The sequence below is a fragment of the Triturus cristatus genome, chromosome 11, assembly GCF_964204655.1.
Source record: "Triturus cristatus chromosome 11, aTriCri1.1, whole genome shotgun sequence".
NCBI lineage: Eukaryota > Metazoa > Chordata > Amphibia > Caudata > Salamandridae > Triturus > Triturus cristatus.
Genome location: NC_140594.1, coordinates 268,929,770 through 268,953,783, shown reverse-complemented (window position 1 = coordinate 268,953,783; position 24,014 = coordinate 268,929,770). Strand labels below are relative to the sequence as shown.

The window sequence follows — 24,014 nt, the reverse complement described above, 5'->3', positions numbered from 1 at the left end:
TTGAAAGTAACTGCCCCCACACCCCCCACAGGAGTTGGTAACTTGTTTGGCCATCATTTTCTGCTGCCAAGTGAATTTCTTCCTCTTGAATTAGATGTTGTGGGGGGTAGGGTGGGGGGGGGGGGGGGGGTAGTGTTTTTTTGCTTCTGGTACCGCTTATGATGTTGCAGTATTTGCAAATTGTCTGATGCTTCTGCAGCTGGTACGACCATTTCAAGAATTTAACCCTCCGATAAATGTATTGCCAGTCATTGGGTATGTGTTTTTCCTGCTTTACAAGACCAGCAGCCTTTAAGGACTCCGTTTCATTTGTCATCCTAAGCAGCCCTTCTTCTGTGTGCTGTCCGAACGTCCCAGCTTCCATCCTGTTGCATTCAACTTCTTTTGTTCTTTCTCTGGAGGAGCAGCTGTTACTGGAGGGAATTCATTGTTTCACGTGATTGCAATGACTATCTGAATCTAGCTTAGGATCGGTCTTGAGGAATGCTAGGCCTTGCTGAAGAGACTTACATTTTTTTTTAAGAAGGCGAGGTGTTGTTGCTTTAACAGCTGCTCCAGATCCAGGACAAGAGGCAACATTAGGTGCTTCCCTCGTATGGAGTGTCTCCACTATGACAGATACTGCTGGCAGGATGTCTCAAAAGGTATACTCAGTTTCATTGTTTCTCTGGTGATATCATCTGGGAATGTTAGAATGCCATCAACTGGAGAGTCTCTGGATGGACAATGAGCCAGTGAAGTAAGAGGAACATCAAGAGACTGAATAAGCAGACTGAGAATGTGAGTGCGCTCTGTGTTCTGCGGACTAACGTGCTTCATGGTGATGTTGTCGTAGTTGAATAGAGTTTCCACTTCCTGAATGAAAGCATCAAAATTGCTTTGGAGGGCTTCTGTGGTGGAAAGAGATACAGAGGCGTTCAAGGTATCTGGCCTGGGTCTTCAAAATGTATTATCGGCCTCAGTCGACAAAGAGGGAGAGGGGAGGGGGGGGGGGGGATTTCCTGGATCAACAGCCCCTCTAGGTCAATCCGATGGAGAAACTGTGGTTTCTTATCTTCGTTTCTTATTGGGCGACTAGATATATAAAGACAAGATACCATGCTGGACATGGAGATGAAGAAATTTGTGACCTCTCTAATGCTGGTGGATTGTGCAAGGTTCATTTAGGTCTCGTCAAAGATCACTGTCAACATCAATCTTGGGTCTCTGCAGAGCGGAGGAGAGTAGTTCAATGTTGAAGGAGATCTCTTCATTATAAATCTTGAACGTTTGGCTGTTGACCATTTAGAATACCACCTACATCAAGGTGTCACTAAGCCACCCTTTGACGGTGAACATGCCATGGCCTGGCCTCCCGAAGGTGATTTCATAGGTCTTGGCCTTAACATTCTATGACAGAGTGGCGCCAGTGCCTGCCTCAGCCACACGACCCTTTCTCTTCAGATCTCCCTCTGTGGAAACTTTTTCCAATGGTGGCAAACCTATTGAGGCAGGTTGTGCTGGCTGACTTTTCTAGCCTCCTCCAATCTTCTTCAGCTCTTATGTCCTGCATCATGCCCTTAAGCCTGTATTTTAGTGTTCTTTTTTTAGACATTTCTTTAAAAGTGTCACACTCACCTGCAAAGTAAGATACAGGGAGACAGATCACACAGACCTTGTGGGCATCTGCAACTGTCCTCTTACTTCCACATGAAGTGCACCTGGAGAAAAGTGTTGTATCTTGCCCTTTAAGTGTGATGCACCTGTAAGAATGTTAGGTGCATCACTGGAATACTGAGAGCACTTGAGCCAGTTACCGGGATGTGATGACTGCGGTGGCTCTCCGGTAGGTGTTAATAAAGACACTCTGTTAATCTACTATGGTGTCAACTCGTTTTATTAAAAAGGGATTGCATTCTTACTAAAAGTGCTAATCAGGGTCAGGAAAAAACAGATCAATCAACAGCAGATGTTAAGAGACTACGTGTGAAAATGTTAAAAATGATTTCTGGGCAGAAATATATTAATTTTTCAGAGGTGTGAAACCTCACAGGTGTTCAGAGATTCTTTCTAGGAAGCCCGTAAAAGAACAAATTCAGGGAGGCAACTGACAGTACAATGCACTGTGGGAAAGGAAACCTCCCAAGTTCCTAAAGAGATAGGTCCTTTTCTTTACTGCTAGTGAAAGCTTACTAGGCTGCACTTTTTCTTCTTGTACACAATGTTTAAAGGGAATTTTGCATGGCAGATGCTGCAACTCACTTTACTTTAAGAATTCCATGACAATATCTTAGGCATTCAGAAGCAAAATGAAATCTGTTAAACTTTCATTGTCTAGGACTTTAAATGAACTCATTCGTCAATGAATAAAGGCATTCTACAATGTAATCGCCATAGAAAAACAACTATGCAAGAAGGATTCCAGGGATCCGAACAAGCAGTGGGGAATTAGTCTAAGGTTGATCAACGAAGATGTCATGAAGCACAAGTATGGATTATTTTTAAACCAACAGCACACATATCACCCCCTTAAGGGTTTTACAAGGCACTGGGGGCTGTCTGAGCGATTAAGTGAGCTATTGCCCAGAGTCACATGATGCTGAGCTGCAACTGGGGATCAAACAGTGAGCCCCAGGCTCCAGAATCAGCTGCTGTGGCCGCTGCGTCACACCTCTCTGAATGAAGAGAAATAAATACAAGGGAGATAAATTATCTGAAGACATAGGGAAAGAAAGACTAGTGCAGCAAAGAGCACTTAAGGAAAACCAATAAAACTGTTTGAAGTGTTGAAAAATAGTGAAAGGCATGCTTTTGTTAAACTGTGGTAGGTTTAATAGGGAGGCAACCAAATATCTTGTATTAGGTGAAGGAGCAGTGGTGTGGGACGAATTTCATGTTCAAGGAGAATTCACTAAGGATCGGTTTCTCTTTTTGCCACTTCAAAATGTCCACTTGCAAAACCACTTTAGAGCTGGATTTTTGGGGCTTTTCGGAACTAGACCTGTTTGGATTCTAAAGCATAACACTCTTAAAATGGTGATGAAGGCCCTAAAGGCAAACCCATAAAGTTCTAATATGGTTGGAGTGTTATGAAAATTGCAAATCTGTGAGTTAAACCCTTCAGTCACAGCAGGTACTGGAAGATCATCTCAACAGGCATATCCACCATTTACAGAGAGAGAACAGTCTATCCCTCAGAAAATGGCGCGGTCAAGTTTATGTTCTTTGATCGGTCATTGAGATTTTCCAAAATTCATACTGTGTCGATTAGTTTGAGTACTCTTGGACCACTGTGTAACAATTACCGTATTAGTTTCTGAATGAGGAGATCCTTCTGTTCATCCTGTGAACTGTCTGGACAAAAGACAGATTTATAGAGCCGGGTCATAACCATTTTCTCAATATAATCCATTAATCGATCACATTCATCTGTAGGAGAGCCTAAAAAAAGGTAGATTATCAGAGAAAGCCATAGAATGTTTCTCACTTGACATTAGAAGACAACAGTGAGGTACACCAAAATCCCATTTAAGGTGTGATATATTATACATTAGAAGATAGGATATTGGATAGCTTACAAATGCCACATGAAAAGGTTATACTGTTTTTAGTTATATGTTGTAATAGACATTTTCTGAAACATCTCTTGCATCTAGTAAGCAGAAAAAAGAAAAACACTGCTATTCCACAATGTGTATGATATACTGTAAAAGAAAGAAGAAAGGGAACCCTTACACTTGGAAATATTTCATTACCAATCAAAATCAGATTCCAGAAATACTTGGCCATTTCATACAGACTGTTTACATTTGTGTAAATGGCAACATAGACCTGATTAACACCAAATCTAAAGCATATTGAATTTTTAATAGTGTGTGTGTGTCAGCATTTGAGGCTCATTTAGTCATTAGGCTTCATTCAGTCAGAGCAGCGACAACTTGATTCATGTAACAAAAGAGTACCAATGACATATGTAGAGGCATCACTGGCAGGCCTCATTCACAACCCTTTCACAGTCAATGAATCGTGCAAGTGCTGCGATGAGTTTAAAATATATGGTGTACTGCAGTAGATCATGGACATGGAGGAGGACAACAATGTACTACTCCCCCTCTGAACGAACACACGAGAACGAACACACGAGAACGAACACACGAGAACGAACACACGAGAACGAACACACGAGAACGAACACACGAGAACGAACACACGAGAACGAACACACGAGAACACACACACGAGAACACACACACGAGAACACACACACGAGAACACACACACACACACACACACACGAGAACACACACACACACGAGAACACACACACGAGAACACACACACACGAGAACACACACACACACGAGAACACACACACACACGAGAACACACACACACACGAGAACACACACACGAGAACACACACACGAGAACACACACACGAGAACACACACACACACGAGAACACACACGAGAACACACACACACACGAGAACACACACACGAGAACACACACACACACACACGAGAACACACACACGAGAACACACACACACACACACGAACACACACACGAGAACACACACACACACGAGAACACACACACACACACGAGAACACACACACGAGAACACACACACACACGAGAACACACACACGAGAACACACACACGAGAACACACACACACACACACGAACACACACACGAGAACACACACACACACGAGAACGAACACACGAGAACGAACACACGAGAACGAACACACGAGAACGAACACACGAGAACACACACACGAGAACACACACACGAGAACACACACACGAGAACACACACGAGAACACACACACGAGAACACACACACGAGAACACACACACACACACACACACACACACACACACACACACGAGAACACACACACACACACACGAGAACACACACACGAGAACACACACACGAGAACACACACACACGAGAACACACACACACACGAGAACACACACACACACGAGAACACACACACACACGAGAACACACACACGAGAACACACACACGAGAACACACACACGAGAACACACACACACACGAGAACACACACACGAGAACACACACACACACGAGAACACACACACGAACACACACACACACACACGAACACACACACGAGAACACACACACACACGAGAACACACACACGAGAACACACACACACACGAGAACACACACACACACGAGAACACACACACGAGAACACACGAGAACACACACACACGAGAACACACACACACGAGAACACACACACACGAGAACACACACACGAGAACACACACACACACACAAACACACACACACACACACGAGAACACACACACACACGAGAACACACACACACACGAGAACACACACACGAGAACACACACACGCGAGAACACACACACACGAGAACACACACACACACGAGAACACACACACAAGAACACACACACGAGAACACACACACACGAGAACACACACACACACACACACACGAGAACACACACGAGAACACACACACCGTACACCATTATCTCAACACCATACCATACTCCTCTAACTCAGCAAGTCTCAACCCACCTTTAACCAGTCACTATCAGATCAAGTCTCCATTTCCTATTAGCCACATTACCCCCAACTCCATCTTAACATACCTTGGCGAACACCTCAAAATCACTAAGTCCAATTGCTTCAAGAGACTCAGTTGAATTCTATGCTCCATCTCCAATGCCCACTACCAAATTTTCAACCACTATCCAATCAGCAAATTTACCCTCTCTGCTTACCATCCTTAAGTTTGAAAATCTCCTAATATTTGCTCCATCAAGATTAAAATGCACATCTGCTTGCTCGCACTGTTGCTCTTGATGTATTTAAAGGGCAGCATCTCCAAACTTTTATTACATCACTTTAGTTGCACCCAAAAGGCCTGTACTGAAAAACTAACTCCCGTCCAAACCCCTCCCACCTCCTTCACTCCTCAGACTACCATTACTTCATCTAACAACTCCACCAATCACTGTTGATGTGGTGGCAGCCAAAGAAAACATCTTCTGATCTGGTCGATTTACGGATCCTCCGTGGTGTGAAACATACAAATATTTTAAACATTTATTTCTCAAAAACTACTGAACTGATTCACATAAAAAGCATGCATTCTGCAACAAGATCTAGCATTCAACTAGATCTAGTGTAATTCAGCCCCCTTTAAAAAACAGTTTGAACTGACATTTTTATCTTAACTATAAAGTCCCTTTAACATTTGGTTTCTTCAACTGTGAAAAAACTGTTAAAAACTGAGTTATGTTGAGGTTCAAATGTGCAAAATCATTCAAATTCCACAGTTTTTCAGCAATGCACACAACACACAACATAACTCATGGTCAACCGCCATGTTGTCATTAACGTAACTGTTTGTTTAATATGTGCCGTTTTCAAATGTTTTTTTTTTTTTTACTGAGCAGCACAAATTAGCAACAAATTCATATTTCATATCGCCACGGGTGATAGTGTTTGACAAGCATCCTAGATTCATCAATCCACTGCTTACTAAAGTGGCGATGTGCAATAGTGCAACTAACTTGGATTTAAATCCATCTTCATTATGTGTTGGGATGTACCAATATACTGTTAAATGATAAAATGAGCTTATGATGTAAACATTGGACTTTAACCCATCTATATCAACGAGCAATATCGCTTGAGTTATGATCAACATTAAACATCATGTAATATAACTAGTATCATACTAAACAGTTTGTAAAGTACTTTTTGATCTACCCTTAAACATCAAGCCTTTCGGTCAGCTATAAAATGATCTCTAAAAATTATTTCGATAAAGTGCAATATGCACGTACTACAGGGAAAAGATGCCTACTAAATCGTTCTCTAAAAACTTTTTTTTAATTAATTGACAATTGAAGATTTCCTTATTTTCCCCAACCCCACACTGACTTCATGAAGAAGGGAAAGTAGTGAAAGAGCATATGCCACAGAAACAAGTCATTGGTTGAACTCTAAAGTGCATAGTATTAATCAAAATTTAAAAAAAAAAACTCTCCAGATTGCATAGAATATATTTTAGCTTGTATTCTGTAAAGCATACAAAAATTCAAACATTCAAATACTGGACATGTTATTATTCCAGTGATCCACAGTAGGAGATTCTATTTATTTCCAACCTTGTAATACCAAAGAACAGACAACCGTCACGGCTATGTAGATAAAACATTGACCCCACCCTGGTGAATGATTTGATCTGTCTAGAAACCAGAGTCAAAGTGGTATCAGGTTGAACATGGAATCCCAATATTTTGTTTAAACCGCGAAAAATTGATGCCAAAAGTTATGAAATACTGTACTGGTAAAAATACATATGGGTCCAAACCCCATGTGCATTAATTTGACACCTGAAGCATTTTCCCTATACTGCTGGGTTTACCCTGTGAAGAGTACTGAGAGTGTAATATGCAAGTCATCTAGAAAGGAACGCCATTTTCTTAAAGTTCACTGCTCTAAGACCTTTATGCCCAGTCTCCCCTAATGTTATATGACAATCAGTGCTCTTAGTAATTTTATGGAAATAATTGGGAATCAATGCTGCATTTTAATTCGGTCATAGAGCTTTATACCAATTCCCCACTCCCAGCAGTCTATTCTGGACTATTAACTTAATCAGCGTAAAATAGCCATTATTCAAAATAGCACATTTACCTTTAAAAAAACCTAATCTGTTAGAGCTCTATGAAAAGGGGATTCAGCACTCTGACCGGCCTGCAGTTCTAAATTAATCTCAGCCCATGATTTCAACCTCGGATTAGTAAGGAAACCATAAACTAAACAAAACCCTTTGACGTTCCATCTTTCTAAAACTTCTGAAATCACAAATCCCATGCGTCTACACTCCTTTAACGATATAAATGCAGGTCATAAAGGGAGATTATTTCAGTAATTTAGCATTTTTCGAAAATGGTGGCAAGTTTATTCCCGATTATTTAATCATCTGGATCAAAAAACATTATTGAATAGCTTGCCTGGATGACTGATTTACACCAGACTTTTTAAATAGGATGCTAAATAATAATCCTGTAATTGAGGAAACACTAAACTCCCTCCCCCAGCACTTTATGAAGTTGCAATACTGTCAAGCGAACCCTAGAACGTTTGTTCCTTGCTATGAACTTACTAAACAGGGAATCCACTTCATGGAAATAGGAGTTATTCACTCTAATTGGGACTTAAGAAAAAAAAAAAATCAAGGTAAAATAGACAGTTATCAATGAAACCCATCCAATTATCGCTACTGGAAGCAGTACCCATCTGTTTAATAGATCTTTGACTTTCCTCAACATAGTCAAATAATTAAGATTAAACAGGTATGCAAAGCATGAGGTGACAACATTTCCAATTAGCGTAATGGACAATTAAAAGCCAGCTGTTGTTGCGAACACTGAGGAATATCATTCGACTCTGCCCTGAACAGCAAAACATCATATTTTGAGTGGTTAATCTTATAGCCACCCATCGCTGTGAATTCATGAATTATGCCCAGCGCTACTTGAATATGGTTTTTGTTGACCTCATTATATAAAATTATGTAATCCGCAAAGTCTTTTTATTTTACATCCCCTCTACTGGGGTATAAATCGGCGGTGTGATGGGTAGCTTAACCGCCAGGGGCTCAATAAAAAGCGTAGACAAAAGCGGTTACATCAGACAGACAGCCCAGGCGGGTACCACTATTTGCACCGCTCCCCTTGGCATTCATCAATAACCTCTGCACCCTGATTAATATTATGAAGCACTGACAATAATTGCTTAGGGAAATAAAATTTTGCTAAGATAGCAAATAATGAATCCCAGTTAACTAGGTCGAAGACCTTTTTCGCATTGATTAAAATTATTGCTGCTTTTAAATTGTTAAGGGAAAAATAACGGATTACCTGAACCAAATAGTTTGTATTTGCCGACATTCATCTACTGGATATAAACCAGTTTTGAACTTTCTGTATAACTTTTTGTGCCACAGGCGTTAATAGTGTTGCAATCACTTTAGCAAAAAGCTTATAGCCGGAATTTAATAGACTAACTGGCCTTGACTTTGAGAGGAGGATTATCTTTTTTTCGGAAAACTGACTACCAATGATTCAGTAAAGGAGTTGTGAACATCTATACCCTCCAGGATTTGATTAAATACCTCCGTCAAGAAAGACAGAAGTTGCAGAACAAATTCCTAATAGAATACCATTGCTCCCACATGCTTTTGCACATGCTTTTAAGGCTGTCTCAATATCGGGAAAATATAGTTTCTCTATAAGATTATCCCTACCTGATTGAGACAATTTATGGAGCTCAGATGAGCTATGATATTGCTCTAGCTCCATTAAGGAGACTTGCTCTACATTTTGATACAGGTCCTGGTAATGTTGATAAAATACCTGTGCTCTCTTCTTTGTGGCTTTTTTAAGTGTTGGTAGATGGATTAAGAACAGTGTGAATGCAATTATTGCATGTTTTACTCCTTGTGGACCACACCAAGATTTTATAGATCTGTTGGCTCTCTTCATATACTTTGTACTTCAAGATTTTACCATTACATATTTCTTCAGTCAGTAAAATATCCCTGAAGTTCTGTGATGCCATCCTAAGCTCCCGACATGGTCTTACTTAAGATTTTGCTCCCCAAACCCTTGACTGTCTCCGATTTCTTTTTCATGGCCTTAACCAGCTCCCCAATTCTCATAGCATGATTCTAGTTTATTCTGAGTTTATGAACAATTGTCCACCTCCTAAATGGAACTTTAAAGGCCTCCCAAACTAATACTGGGGCTGTATTCAGGTTTCTTCAAAGAAACTCCGTGATCTGCACTCCGATTTCCTCTCTCCAAACCTGGTCATATAACAGTAGTCTATCAAACTAACATGTACCCCTCAGTATCTAGACAAATTTCAAGCAAGACTATGGAATGGTCTGAAAAAGCACAGGCGTCAATGGTGGTTGTTGGTCTTTTTACTCTCAAAATCGTAAAGAAATCTGAACGTGATGCAGTATTAAACCACCTTGAAAATCCAGTAAATTGCTTAAAGTCCATATGATCACGGGTCACCCATCACAAATCTTGCTTGAAAGCAGATGCTACAGCTGCAGTACTAGGTATAATCTGTCTTTTGAAACAATTTGAGGAGTCCGGCTTTATATTTTGTATGAAACTGAAATACCCAACAGTATTAGGGGACCATCCATCTCTATCAGAAGCTTCTAGATCTGGCTAAGTGACTCTGTATCATCCTCTATTGGACCATAATAATTAACCAAATGTAAATAGGACTTCTCCACTAGGACCTTAACCCAGCTCCATCTACACGTACCATACCTCTGACATCAATCATATGGCAATTTATAGTCCTTCACAAATAGATCGCAACACCCCAGGTTGCTGCCCCTGAAAATGCACAAACAAAGCACAAGAAAATCTTCTGGGGGTCGCTAACTTGGGGTTACTGGAGTTTTAGGGGATTTTTTGTAAACAAAAAAATAAAAAACAAATAAATTGCATCTACTTTCAATGAGGCTAGCCAATTTATAATTGAGCCAAGCTTCAGCTGTTCTAGCATACCATTCGCATTGCATGTAACAATCCTAAAATATTTAAACCATCAATCAAGCACCTATATGACAGTTACCAACCGGTTTCCATCATATTGCTAACATATTTCCAAACCACTCCACTGTTTAGAAGAGCTGTTAGAAACACCTAGTCCTACCTCTTAAAAATACATACCATACCGGGTATACTGCTCCTTTTCCCTCTAATATTCACCCTGTGCAATCTAATTACCCACCAACACCACCCATCACTCTGTACAAACTTCATGAGGGAGAATTGCCCAGCTTACCCCGCAAGCCCTCTATAGCCTTGCTGGTGCTGTGTCCCTATACCCTGGTTGTTCTTTATCTCATTCACAGTATTGCAGCGGGACCCCTTCCTCTCCACACCCACAAAATGAGGCGTATATGGAAAAATTAGCTTTCACAATCACTAATGCAAACTACACATTTTCCCTCAATTTTGAGATTAACAAGCAAGATTCAAGATTGTCTGGCGCAGCCCCTCTATTATCTTTTGTAGAGCTTTGGATCATCGACAAAAGGCCTGTGCCTCCCCTACAGCTGAAAATATATGAAATTGGCCTTTAAACAGGAACTTAAGTTTGGATTGTTGAGTCGGCGAAGCCTGAGCACCATCAGTCCTAAACTGTCCCAGAAGACCTTGAAATTCTTTTTACCATGGAGCAGCTGTTATAAGCGTGTCAGAAGACACGAAATTGAAGGTTCAAAAATAGTACGTCATGTGTTTAATCGTGATATCCAAAATCTGTTCTTTGATCATGTATTCGGCAAAGTTTGCTAGAATAGTATGTGGATATTTCATATTCAAGGTGCGCTGAGCTGGAACTTTGTGGGCTCTCATGATCTTCAAATCCTTATCAAAGCCTGACAGAATATGTATTTTAATCAACTTTTCTACCAAGTGGGCCCGGCTTGTAGACCCTCCCGGGTCATCACCTTTGGACACACTCACAAAACATAGGTTGGATCCTTTGCCAAGACATTCTGAATCTTTGATCTTATTTGATAGTAGCCGAACCTTCTTCTGAGCAGCCAGTAGCTCTTTATTCTGATAGACAATGTTGTCCACGAGATTCTGTTCAGCCTCCTGAAATCTAATAGGTAGCTGTGCCAGAGTTTTGTCTATCTTCATCAATGGCTGATGTAGTGCAACAGTCGCTCCTTTTGTGTCCATTTCAGATCCCTTTTCATTGAGAATACTCAACAAAAGATGCATTCGGGACTCGCCATTTTCTTATGGCTGTGACTGTTTTTGATTTGACCCTTGTTCGATCCCCGCTGACTCAACTGGGGTATCATATTCAATTGCAACTGTCAATCTCTCAAGCCCCTCAAAGGCAGGATCTGAAACAAACGGACTGGCTCTTTATCAGACTATACTCTGAACTTTAAAGTCAAGGACACTTTAACCGATGTAGATGAAGTCCCAGACTTAACTCTGTCAACTTCAACAAGTATTGGACTGACCTCCTGGCTATCATTAAGGTCCACTCTTGGATCCAGATTTTGATGGCTTCGCGAACAGGAGATAAACCTTCACTCTTGCCTCCATGTTCAAGCCCTTTTTAGTTTGAATTAGCTGGGTCAATCGATTGACTGATGAACTAGCCAACTGATCTGCTAGTGCTCCTCGGACTGAATTGGCCCTTTCTGACAAGGTGGCTCCATGGTCTGGTCGCTATCTTTGTCACAAGCCAGATTTTCATTCCCTGGGGAGACCAGCCCTGAATGCCTGGTAAGTAGCACTAACTCTTACGATGGGGAATCGATTTGAGAGTTTACAGGACTACCCACAACATTGCGCTCCTTACTCATATCTGATCTGATTAGGGCAATCTTCTTTGTCCCAGCTTGAGAAGAGGGGACTTTGAGTGCCAACCTCCACTGGATACCAAGCTTTTTCCCCACTCTGTAAAGCAGTGGCCATATCTCAAGGTGACACAGCAAACAAATGATGGACAGAACGCTGACAATGCAAACATTCTCCCCCAGTCAAAAGATCTGGGTTAAATCCATTGTTTTTTTGCACACTACGCAACCCCAGTTTGGACCCAGCCATAGGCAAATCAGTCTTGACCCTGTCCCCCATGGGAACAGCGGGAGGACCTGGCTTGGCAGTTCAGGCTGGACTGTTCCCATGAGGCACAGGGTCAAGACCGATTTGCATATGGCTGGGTTCAAACTGGAATGGCATGGTGAGCAAAAAAAAGATGGATTTAGGCCCAGATCTCTGTACTGGGGTGAATGTATGACATTGTTCTGTATTCTGTCCATCATCTGTTTTTGCATTTGTCACCCCGAGTGGGATGGGTATGCTCAAACGTGAGTATTGTGCTCTGCATGCCACTGGAATCAAGCTATCCTGGCTGAAGAGGGGTGAAACCCCCGAAACTGGTTCTAGGATTCTTGTTTCCAGTCCAGGGAGGACCTGGCTTGGCAGTTCGGGCCGGACTGTTCCCATGATGCACAGGGTCAAACAGATTTGCATATGGCTGGGTTCAAACTGGAATGGCATGGTGAGCAAAAAACACGATGGATTTAGGCCCAGATCTCTGTACTGGGGTGAATGTATGACATTGTTCTGCATTCTGTCCATCAACTGTTTTTTTGCACATATCTCAAGGTGAGTCACTAACTATATTGCAATCTCATCTGCTGTCTCACCATCAGATTGCCAGGCCTTAATGTCAATGATGGCCGTCGCCCTACTTTGGTGAACTCTTAAGGAAAACCTTTTTACTCACAACCAGATGCACATTTCCGTGAAAAGACCACTGATCGTATCACTAATTATGAACACAGTGCCTCCAAAAGGAGATGTTAGGCACATCCTCACATTTAATAGTGAGTTTGGTCGTAATAAAGCGCCTTCAACTGCCAACAACAAAGCTACCCTTTTTGAACAATATTTGAAGGTTAGCTCACAGAGGAAGGAGTCCTACAAAGGCTGTTTCCAATACAGTAGCATCACACATTGATACATCAGCTGTACTCACGACCCAAGGAAAATTGGATGCAGGCAGAGAAACTAGCTGAGGACAGTCTGTAGTTTGGCAGGGGGACAGCTCAATGTGTCCTTTGTGGCGTAGTGTCTCACAAACTAATCCTTCACATTCTCCAAGACAAATTTAGATTTTCAATAATATCAAACCTTCACCAACTGCGGCAACTCCTGATAAATGGATAGGTGGAGTACTCACTGAAACATGCCTCCGGTATGGGAACACCACAGATGACTTATGTCCAGGTCAGGAGACTTTCCTTGGAACCTGCCTGCAGCCCTATCTCATCGCTGCACACCTTCATGGCACGCTGGCTGTAAGAGCATCTGGAAAAGAAGTGCAGAGTGGGAAGGAGTAGCAACCTAGAAGCCAGGCATACAGGCCCAGCGTAGCCGCCCAGTGATTACCAAAGATGTGCTTTGTTCATGGCAGTTGAACACAAGTTATGTCATGTGTTGCCTGCGTTCCTATACACAACTGATGAATATTAGTGGTTTGTCATTTTTGAGTCCCAATCACAACTCATATTTTAACTGGTTTTTCTTCCCAGTTCATTTAGTTATTTTTTCTATAATTTACTTATTTGTCAACCCCCATTGCACACAACAGAAGGCCAGGCCCTGTGCCCAGTCCACTGTGGTAGCCCACAGAGTGAGACTTCGGCACATTGCTGGGGGTTGGCTGCAGCTAGAACCCTACGCAAGGACTACAGAGGCCATTTGCTCACAACAGATTGTGCAGTGGCCCTACCACCGATCTTAGCGACTTTAGTATTTGGCTTTGTTGGTGGTTTCTTTTTTAATACAGTGCCCGAAACTCACGATTTGAAACTACTTCAGAGTCCAGCACAAAATAGCCCTCTAATGCAGCACCTACAATGGTCACTCAGGAGCCGGTTCATACTCCTTAAACGTGCTCTGAAAATGGCACTTTTTTTATTTAGGGATTACTGTAGATTTTCCATGCCTCTGGATGTCTATCACCTCTGCCCTGGTGCCGGCCACCTATGGATTACGACCGCCTTGGCTGTGTAAAATGATTTTTCAGATTGTGAAACTCGCAGGTCGAAAGGACTCGAGGATTTCAGTATGGCCATCAAAAAACATTCTGACGCTAATCCAGCAAATCAAAAATGTGATTGAAATGACGGACGATTTTAAATGCCAGAGACATGAGTATACCCTTTAAAGCCTGCTTTGCACCTTTTTAATGCTAATATTTCGAATACTACTGAACAGATTTACATCCCAAAAATCCAAACTATTTTTGATTAAAGCTGTACTTTTGTGCCAGGTTTTGTGTAAATCTGTTCAGTTGTTTGGGCTGCAGATGAGAGCAAAGGTTCCTATGGGAGCTGAAATTGGAAATCACTTGTTTTTTCATTCTATCAACCCCTTTTTTCTCCCTTGTAATGACTGTCACAAAATGCATCAGGCTGAAACTTAGCGAAGTTAATGGATTAAACACACAAAAGGTGATGGAACGCTTGCAATTTTCTAACCACTGGCAATCACTCGGTGTAGCATCCCAACCCAGAGCTCTTTTGCTCACCATGCCACCTCAGCTAGGACCCAGCCATATGCAAATAAGCCTTTATTATTATTATTAGTCCGATTTGTAACACGCATGGCTGCCCCAGCAACGGGGCGTCCCAGCCTTGACCTTGGACCTCATGAAAACAGTCCAGGATGAACAGCCAGGCAAGGTCCTTGGTGAACTGGAACACAAGCAACCTAGGACCGGTTTTGTCCTGATAAGGGCTCAGCCACATACAGATTGGTGGTTCCAGTGGCACAGTGAGCACAGATCAATGTCCCAAGGCGATTACCAGTGGTTAGACTTATTGCAACATCCTCCAATCATCTTTTACGTGTTATATGTACAGCCCTAAGTGGCCAATGGTAAGTTATTATTAAGTAACCAGTTCTATAGCGCTAGAATGCCTGAGGGCATCTTGCCATTAGTGTTCTAAGCGCACTGACAAAGACAGCTGAAACTGATGGTCTCCAGCCGGCTAATTACTAGTGGTTGATTGTATCGAAGGTGGCGGATAGATCGAGAAGAATCAATACCGCCTTCCCTTCCTTGTCAACCACCATTCTTATTTCTTCCGAAGCCTCCACTAAGGCTGATCCGTGCAATGGTTTGACCTGAAGCCATGTTGAGAAGAATCCAGAAAGTGATTAGAGTCTAAAAAGGTCAACATCTCCCCATTCATTGTTTTTTCCAGTATCTTTGCCAGCAAAGGGAGGCATGAGATAGGTCGGTAACTTAACAACCCGAGAGTCAAGGGACGCTTTTTAAACAATGGGAGTACAGATGCTTTTTGACAGGCGGCTGGAAACTGACCTTCAATCATGATGTTATTCAGTTAACCCGTGGGAGATACTGATACCGTGTCTGAGACCCCATGTAAATATGGGGAGGACAAGGGTCTGTAGAGGGTCGTTGGGATGATAAGTTATTTCTACCTTGGATGCAGTGAGCTGCACAAACTTTCCAAAGGATTCTTGTCCCTTATCCCCATTAGCACCCTGCTTTCCTATAGACAAAAAGACAGGCCATACAGTGTTCAGAGTAGGGGCATTCTGACATGTGGTGAAAGCCCAGAAGATCCGATTCACTTTGTCCTGAAAGAATTCAGCCAGTTTGTTGCAGAAGGACTTGCCAAGACCAAAGGTACTAGCATTACTTAACTTCGCTAAAGAGTTTACAGGTTTGAAAAGCTTCCTTGTGGAGTCTTTGATGTGCCGATTTACCCACTAAAAGAAATTAGATTTTGTAGAAATAATTAGAATCTTGTCTTCATTAAGGAGAAGTTTATATTAGATTTTTTCTTCCTGACAATACTCCCTCCTCCATCTACGTTCCTGAAGTCTGCACTTCTGTTTAAACACTTTATTGTCCTGGGAATACCAAAAAGGGCTGAGGGTCTTTCCCTGTGCCTCGTCCTTGTTTTCACTGGAGTCAATAAGTAAACTGCTGAATTTATCCCGTTTACCTAAATGGCAGTATCAGTTTCAATATTGCATCTAAATGTACGTTTGGACAAGAGAATGATATTGTTTAATTCCTTGGGGTATGCCCAGATGTGTGCCCTTGTTCACTGTGCCACTGTAACCAAGCTAAATGGTTAAAATGAAACAATATTATCCGGTTATCTTTCTGCGTTTTAAATGCAAAACTTAATTTCCACCTAACAAAAAAAATGCTGTGCATTAAAAATTATTAAAGTGATGTACAGAAGTAATTAAAATACATTTCTTTTTTTAACATTTGTGACATTTTAAAATTCAAAATAGGTTATTAAAATCTGTTATTAAATAATAAATATGTACTCTATTATACATTATTTTAGCTATAATGTATATTTTTGACTATTTTAAATAATTCAACGTTATATGTTAGGGGGTTGTATTCTAAGTCCCTACCGCCATTATTTACTATGGGAGGGTGTTGTAGAACCAGTGGTTGGCCACGGGAAGTGCTGAACTTACTGTTTTTTGTATGTTTTCTTTTTGTAGTAACTTAAACTCCGAGTTTGTGACTACTGAAAATCTGTAAACTTCCTCAGAAGTGTAAGTTACCTTTGTGAATTTGTTCTGCAAGTTACTCCTAGTTGTAATTCCCTGTAATGGTCCTCTTGTAAATGTAAATTGTGTCAGTAAGTACTTGAATTTTACTTAATAGGATCAAAAGGCTCTTAATTGGCCTTTTATAACGTGTTGTGGTTTAGGATGTGCTTTTGCAAGTACCAGAAGATTTATTTTAGGTCACATTTTCACTTCAGTCCTCATTGTGACTACACAGGTGTTTTCTGTAGTCACTGTGGTATCTATTGAATGAAATGACAACCAATTTCTTGCTTTATAATTACATAAATCTGTGGCAACATATCACGATATGTGATCTAGGACATATGTTGCATTATTTTAGAAGGGTTTTATATTTCGGTTTTTTCAGAACCTCTGGCGAATCACAGTTGAACTCGTTTTACTAATGTCATGGGTAATTTTAATAGCTGTCCTGATGGAGGTGGTTGAGTTTGTTGTACAACCTCTGAAACGTGTCACATTTTGTAGTCTAAACCAATTGGTTAAGACCAACAGTATGTTCAAGTCATGTTGTTCCTTATTGTTTGGGTAATCATTTCACCAAAGGAAGCTTTTTAAAGTGTGTGGGTGGGAGTCTATGTGGGGTGAGACAGTTCATTAACCTGAACTGAGGTATAATGCTGTATTTGATCTACTTTCATTGTTTGGTCAAACTAATGAAAAAAAAATCAATTTATACTTTATGCATGAACCTTATAATTTTGAAACAAATCAACGTGTTAGTCATATTGTTTAAAAAAACAAAAACTAAGTAAGCTAATTGCGTGTCACTGATTGAGTTTTTGTATCAAATGTTGAGCTTGTTAGTGGGGTTTCTCTTTTTTCGGTCTACACTCAATCCCCTCCATGCTACTTTAAATTAACTTCTTTTGGGAGTATCCTTTGATGTTCGGTCAAGCACTCAAGGTCCACCTGTTACGTGCAGTTACTCAGAGTGAGGGACTCCTCTGCTGCTCATCCAGCCTGATGAGGTGCAGCCTTATGCACCAAGGGCCCGAGGAGAGCCTTCTAGCCAGTGGGCTATAAACTGGTCCTAAAACTCCATGCACTTCAAGTCATCGCACCTGGTAGTTGGAGGGAGCTCACTGCAGTGCTGTTATTCCAAGAGGTACTTTTAAGACTGCAAGTCTACGCTCCGGTGTCTCATCCTCTGTGCCTGTGCCCAGGGCAAGATGTACTCCTCTTCCTTATTGGTTGAGGTGCTGGTATCCTCTTAAGCACTATTAGCACCATTTTGAATTTGAGACTGTCTGCAAGACCAAAATCCTCTTGGAGCAGTTAGATTTATGACTTGGGTGGGGGAAATTGGGAGGGTTGGAGTAAAAGGCAGGAGGCCTTTTGGGTGCCTCGAAGGTTGTACTCCAAGGCCGATGCTAGCTCATCTGCTACACCGGGCCACAGAACAAACTCCTTGATGGAGCCTCAAAGCACCATCCAGGCAGCCTAATTTGACCCGACCTTGTATTTTTCTACGTCATGAACGGAATGCATGGCATCTTGAAGTACTTGGCTGCAATCTGGAGGATGAGCCCGCAGAAATTCTAAGCTGGGGTGCATTCCAATAATTCTATGCACACAAGTTTAGAGAAGTCGTGTGGGAGGGTTTTAAGGCATCGTATTGGATGATCTCAAAGAAGGTTTTAAATGGACAGCCCACTGGGGAGCAGTAGGAATACTGGGATGCCTAGTGATGGCGGTCACATGCACAAGGAGTGTTAGCAATGTCCTGACCGCATCTGAAGTAAAGTGTACAGCTTTTGAGCCAGTATCTCCTGAAATAGGGAGAGGATGTGGTCTCACGGCTAGAGCTGCCGACTTTGGAACTGAGAAACCAAGGTTCGAGCCTCCGGGTCGACACCACATCCTGTGATTCTGGGTGAATCACGTAATCTCCCCGTGCCTACCAAAAAAATAATGAATGTGCCCTTGTTTAACTTAACTGGTGCTCATGTAAAGCGCTCAAATACCTTTCGGTCGAGTTTGCGCTGTATAAATCACCAAGAAGCCCACATCCAGAAACCGGGTGGCTGCTTTGGCATCTATTTCTCGGAAATACACCAGTAATGCACGTCTCCCATGTCCGTGGCACTTCTCTGTCTGTGCAAGTGGCTATCGCCCCCAGCACCCCTTCCCAATAAGCATGCAAAGCAGGGCAGGACCAGAGCATGTGCAACAGATAGGCCTTTGCCAGCTTGCAGCGTGGGGAACATACATCCTGAAAGTAGCGATTGATTTTGTCCAGGGAGAGATAAGCCCTGTGGATAATGTAAAATTGGATTAACCGAAGACAAGCGTTTCTGGGGACCTGCTTGGGACTCTCCAGGACCACAGACCACTCATTCTTCAAAAAAGGCCTCCCCCGATGCGCCTCCCACTGAATTCGCAGCGGCAATAAGTCTACTAGTGTATGCTCCCTGATCAACTCAGCAAACCACTTCACTAGATGGCGTCCCGTACCCATCACATCCACATATTGCATTAGAAGATGTGTTGGAGGTTCCTGCGCGATGTCTCCCCACTAACGCCAGATCGCAGCCGTTCAGGAAGCATAGTTTAAAAACTGGCCATCTCCGTTCACGATATCAAGGAACGGATGCAACGTGCCCTCCCCGCACATGTCCCCAAGGGTAGTTATACCAACCCCCCACCCAGTCAGTGAGAACCGTACTCTGTACGTGACCCTGCACGGTCAGCATACCTTATAAGGGCACAGCGGGCGTGTACGGAGTGATGTGTCCTGTAAGACGAAGTGTCCTACAGAAACATTTATGCGCCGTCACGACTAATAGGGGGAGAGGTTCATTCGATCTGTTACAGGGGTGGAATATGGAAAGGATTTTGACCAGGGAGTACGGGGGTCACGTTCTGCTGAGTCCAACAAGTGCAGTTCTTCCACCCACAGGATTTGAGATGCTAAGAAGTAATGTTCTAGGTTGGGTAGAGGCAGCCCCTCCACCCCCTTGAACGAGGTAAGTACAGCTTCGCCAGTGCCACCCTGCACTGCCAATTGTTCCAGATGGAATCCCGAACAATCCTCTCCAGAGAACGGAAGAAGGACAGGTAGGTAGAGCGGTAAGTTAGCAATATAATAAAGGAGACGCAGCAACATGACCATTTTGATTAATTCCACCCTACCTATGACCGAAAGGTTGAGCGTCTTCCAAAACTCAATCTGAGACTTGAGTGCTGTAACCACCCTTGTGATGTTGTTGTCCATAAGATCCTTATCGTTGTGTTAAATGCAGATCCCCAAATATCTACACGCCACCAGCTGGCATTGCACTACCATCCCATCCACCTCCCAACACGGATCCTCCGTACCAGGATTAAAGGGGTATAGGTAAGATTTGCCCTAATGCACCCCCAGCCCCGACAGACGCAAAAGACTTCAATGTAGTAGGGATGACTTGTGGGATCGCCAGAATATCCTTAACATACAAGATGTCATCCCCATAAAGCGAAATCGCGTGTATGCCATCGAAGACTTATTCCCCAGTCCGGCTCTGAGATTTGTAACACCATCGCTAAGGGCTCAATCACCAGGGTGTAATTCAAGGGAGAGAGAGGACACCTCTGGCGGGTCCCCCGTTCTATCAATATAGGTTCAGAGAAAAGAGTCCCCAGCCGCATCCGTACCGTGGGAGCCCCGTACAGTAATCCGATAAGGCTTAAAATATAAGGCCCAAATCCATATAGATGGAAAAGGCTTCCGACATGGTGGAATGGCCCTTCATGTTCGCTGTGCTCCAGGTCCAGTACAATACAACCAGCTGACGACCAGTCCATTGTAGCACAGCGCATCACCCTAAACAGCCGCCGTATATTAAGCGACGTACTACGGCCGGTACAAACCCATTTCGATCTTGGTGAACCATTTGAGGGATGGGTGACGCCAGTCAATTTGCCAGGATGCCCGCAATAATCTTATAGTCCCCGTTCAGGAGCACCAAGGGATGATAAGCCCCCACAGAGGTGGGGTCCCTACCTGGTTTGGGAAGTGTGATCAATGTAGCTTCTGTGAAAGAGGCAGGGAGGGCAAGGGTCTTGAGTGCTTCTGTGTATACCTTGAGCAGCTGTGGACCTAAGGAGTCAGCGTATGACATAAATTTGTGGGGGAACCAGTCAGGGACAGGAGCCTTCCCAGATGGCAAAACCCTCATCGTACCCCGAACCTCATTGAGCGGTTCATCTAGTTCCATTCGCTGCTCCCGTGACAGGACCGGAAGTCCCTCTAAGAACTGCTGTATCGTCCCCCCTTCTGGGGCCTGTTGACGGCTTTACAGAGCCGCGTGAAACGTGCGGATAGCTCGCTATGAATTTCTAGCTGTGTGTACCGAAGTTCTCCAATCGAAGAGCAGAGAGCCGTGATTGGCCCACCCGACTGCTCCTGTTCAATCAGCCAAGCGAGAAGGGGCCCCGAACTATCAGCTTTATCGTGCACTGACAGAGTGCGCTGCAAAGTTGAGGCAGCGCTGTCGATCAAGGAGCTCCGCATGTTTTTTACACGCCTCCACCAAGTCAGCCATTCCCCCAGCATCCACTACTGCCCCAGATTCTAGCGGCAACAGACGTCTCTCTACCTTTAGCAAGTCCAATGCCACCTGTTGTCGCAGCCCGCAGCCCAGCCCCAAACACTTCTCTCTCAGGGTGACTTTTATAGCCGCACACTCCACCAGCGCGGAGGAGGCAGTCCCACATTGAGTGTAAAGTATTCCCCTATAGCCTCACCAATCGCCTCTTGAAACATTGAATCTTAAAGCATGGCCGGTTGTAGCCTCCAGGTAGGGACTCCCGGATCCCGCCCTCCCAAGCCAGCACAACACAGTGAGGATTGTGATCGGAGTGCGTGCGCCCCCAATACTCCGATTTCAAGACATACGGAAAGAGGCAGGGGGACCCAAAGAACCTATCAAGCCATACTTGTATGTTATGAGGTGCTGAAAAAAATGAACACACCATCTCCCCGGGTGATGAGGTCTCCAAACAAACATCGACCAGATCCCAACCCTGTGTCCAGCCCTTCAACACCGCAGAGTTGGCTGTTGCGGCCGTACCCCTGTGCGGCGGAAAGGATCTGTTGGTCCCCACATCTAACACATTATTAAAGTCCCCGCCAAACAACAGGATCTCGCACTACCTCCACAGGGGCAAGGGATAACTCACTGAAGAACTGGCCCAAGTGCAAATTTGGTGCATACACGCTTCCCAGCAGTAAGTGGTGTCCATCTAATTTACCCCTAACCAGCACATACCTGCCCTCTCTATCCGTTAGGACCTCATCCAGGGCAAAGGATGTCTCAGGGCGTATCCAGATCAGGGCCCCCCTAGCGAATAGGTAATAGTCTGTGGCGTATATTTTACCCCTCCACCTGGGTTGTAATCGGGTAATCTCTAATGCGTTTAGGTGTCGCCTGCAACAAACGCTATGTGCACATTATGATGTTTTAAATAGGAATACACAGCATATCTACGGGATGGCGTGTGGAAACCCCAGACATTCCAGGTAAGTATCACGTGACCGATGGCAAAGCTACGGAGAGCTTACAACAGTGAACAGCAGCCTTCCCCTCCCGGTGCCCAATACATAGCAGTCTGACTTGCACATCAGCAATTTCAATGTCCCCCCCTGCCCCCCCCCCCCCCCCCCCCCAGCTTCCGCAGCACAAGGGAAGAAAGAAACCATACAAGGGCAACCCGCAAAACATTGGGGCGTCGTCCAAGCACAACATACAGCAACCTAGCCAAATGTCCTACTGGCCCCAAAGAAATGGGGGAAAAGAGGGGATTGCGCAACCATGCAGGGTATACCCTCCCAGTCCCTGACAAGACAGTTAATGCATTGCCATAGCGCAGATCGAAAAGACAAAGATAACAACCCCCCAGGATTCAGAGAGACACCCATCACACCAGCCCTCCCCATCCTGATACACGATAGCACACAGACATTAGGAACTTAAGCAACCCCCCACAGCAATACAAACAGCACTCAGTAATGTACTGCTAGGACAGCCATTTTCATACGATACCATCCGCCGTCTGGGGTGTAACGTCCAGCATTCAAGAACACCTTATCAGAAGAGTTCACTACTGAGGAGCCCCACCCTCCACCGATGAATGGAAGGAAGAATCCACTTTATCCTCCAGCGACTCTGCCTCCACCATCTGATCTGCAATGTGAACCACCTCCTGTCTTTCTTTACAGATCTGGTCCGGGCCCAGTGGTTGATGCCAGGAACCGCCTTTCAGGCCGCCGTTACCTTGATCCTCTACCTCCTGCTTCCTCTGGCCAAGTCGCAGCAGTTCCCGTGGGTCTTGGGCCAGAATACAGACCCTGACGTCTCAAGCCAGTACCAAACATCCCGAGCCGTGTCAAAAAACCTGATCTTCCCATCAGAGACAAGACGGAGCCTGGCCGGGAACATCAGCGAGTAGGAAAGACTGAGCTGTCAAAGCTGACGTTTAACCAGCAGGAAAGACCCCCGCTGGCGCTGGACTTTCATAGTATAATCTGGAAAAAAAAACACCTTGGCATTTCATATTGGATGTATTCCAGCTTCTTAGTCTCCCGGAGGATCGCATCCTGATCTCTGAAGTGTAGGAGTCTGATGATGAGCGGGCGTGCCCAATCACCGGGGGCCTGCTGTCTGCCTGGAACACGGTGACGAATGGGGAGAATCCAGTATGCGGTAAGATGGTTTCATGCCTGGTTTTCAGGAAAGTGACCCCGTCCTGGCCCTCCCCCATCCCCTTTCTGGCAGC

General features: G+C 43.7%; 1 protein-coding gene across 3 annotated transcripts in view; it reads right to left on the bottom strand.

Annotated features, from left to right (window-relative positions):
• The window catches only part of LOC146783991 (rab5 GDP/GTP exchange factor-like), a 161,950-nt gene that overhangs the window by 95,185 nt on the left and 42,751 nt on the right, over window positions 1-24,014 (bottom strand). For all 3 annotated transcript variants that reach the window (XM_085633191.1, XM_085633192.1, XM_085633194.1), the window contains exon 6: window positions 3,285-3,420. In XM_085633191.1, coding sequence (XP_085489317.1) covers window positions 3,285-3,420 — 136 coding nt within the window. The remainder of the gene's footprint in view (window positions 1-3,284; window positions 3,421-24,014) is intronic.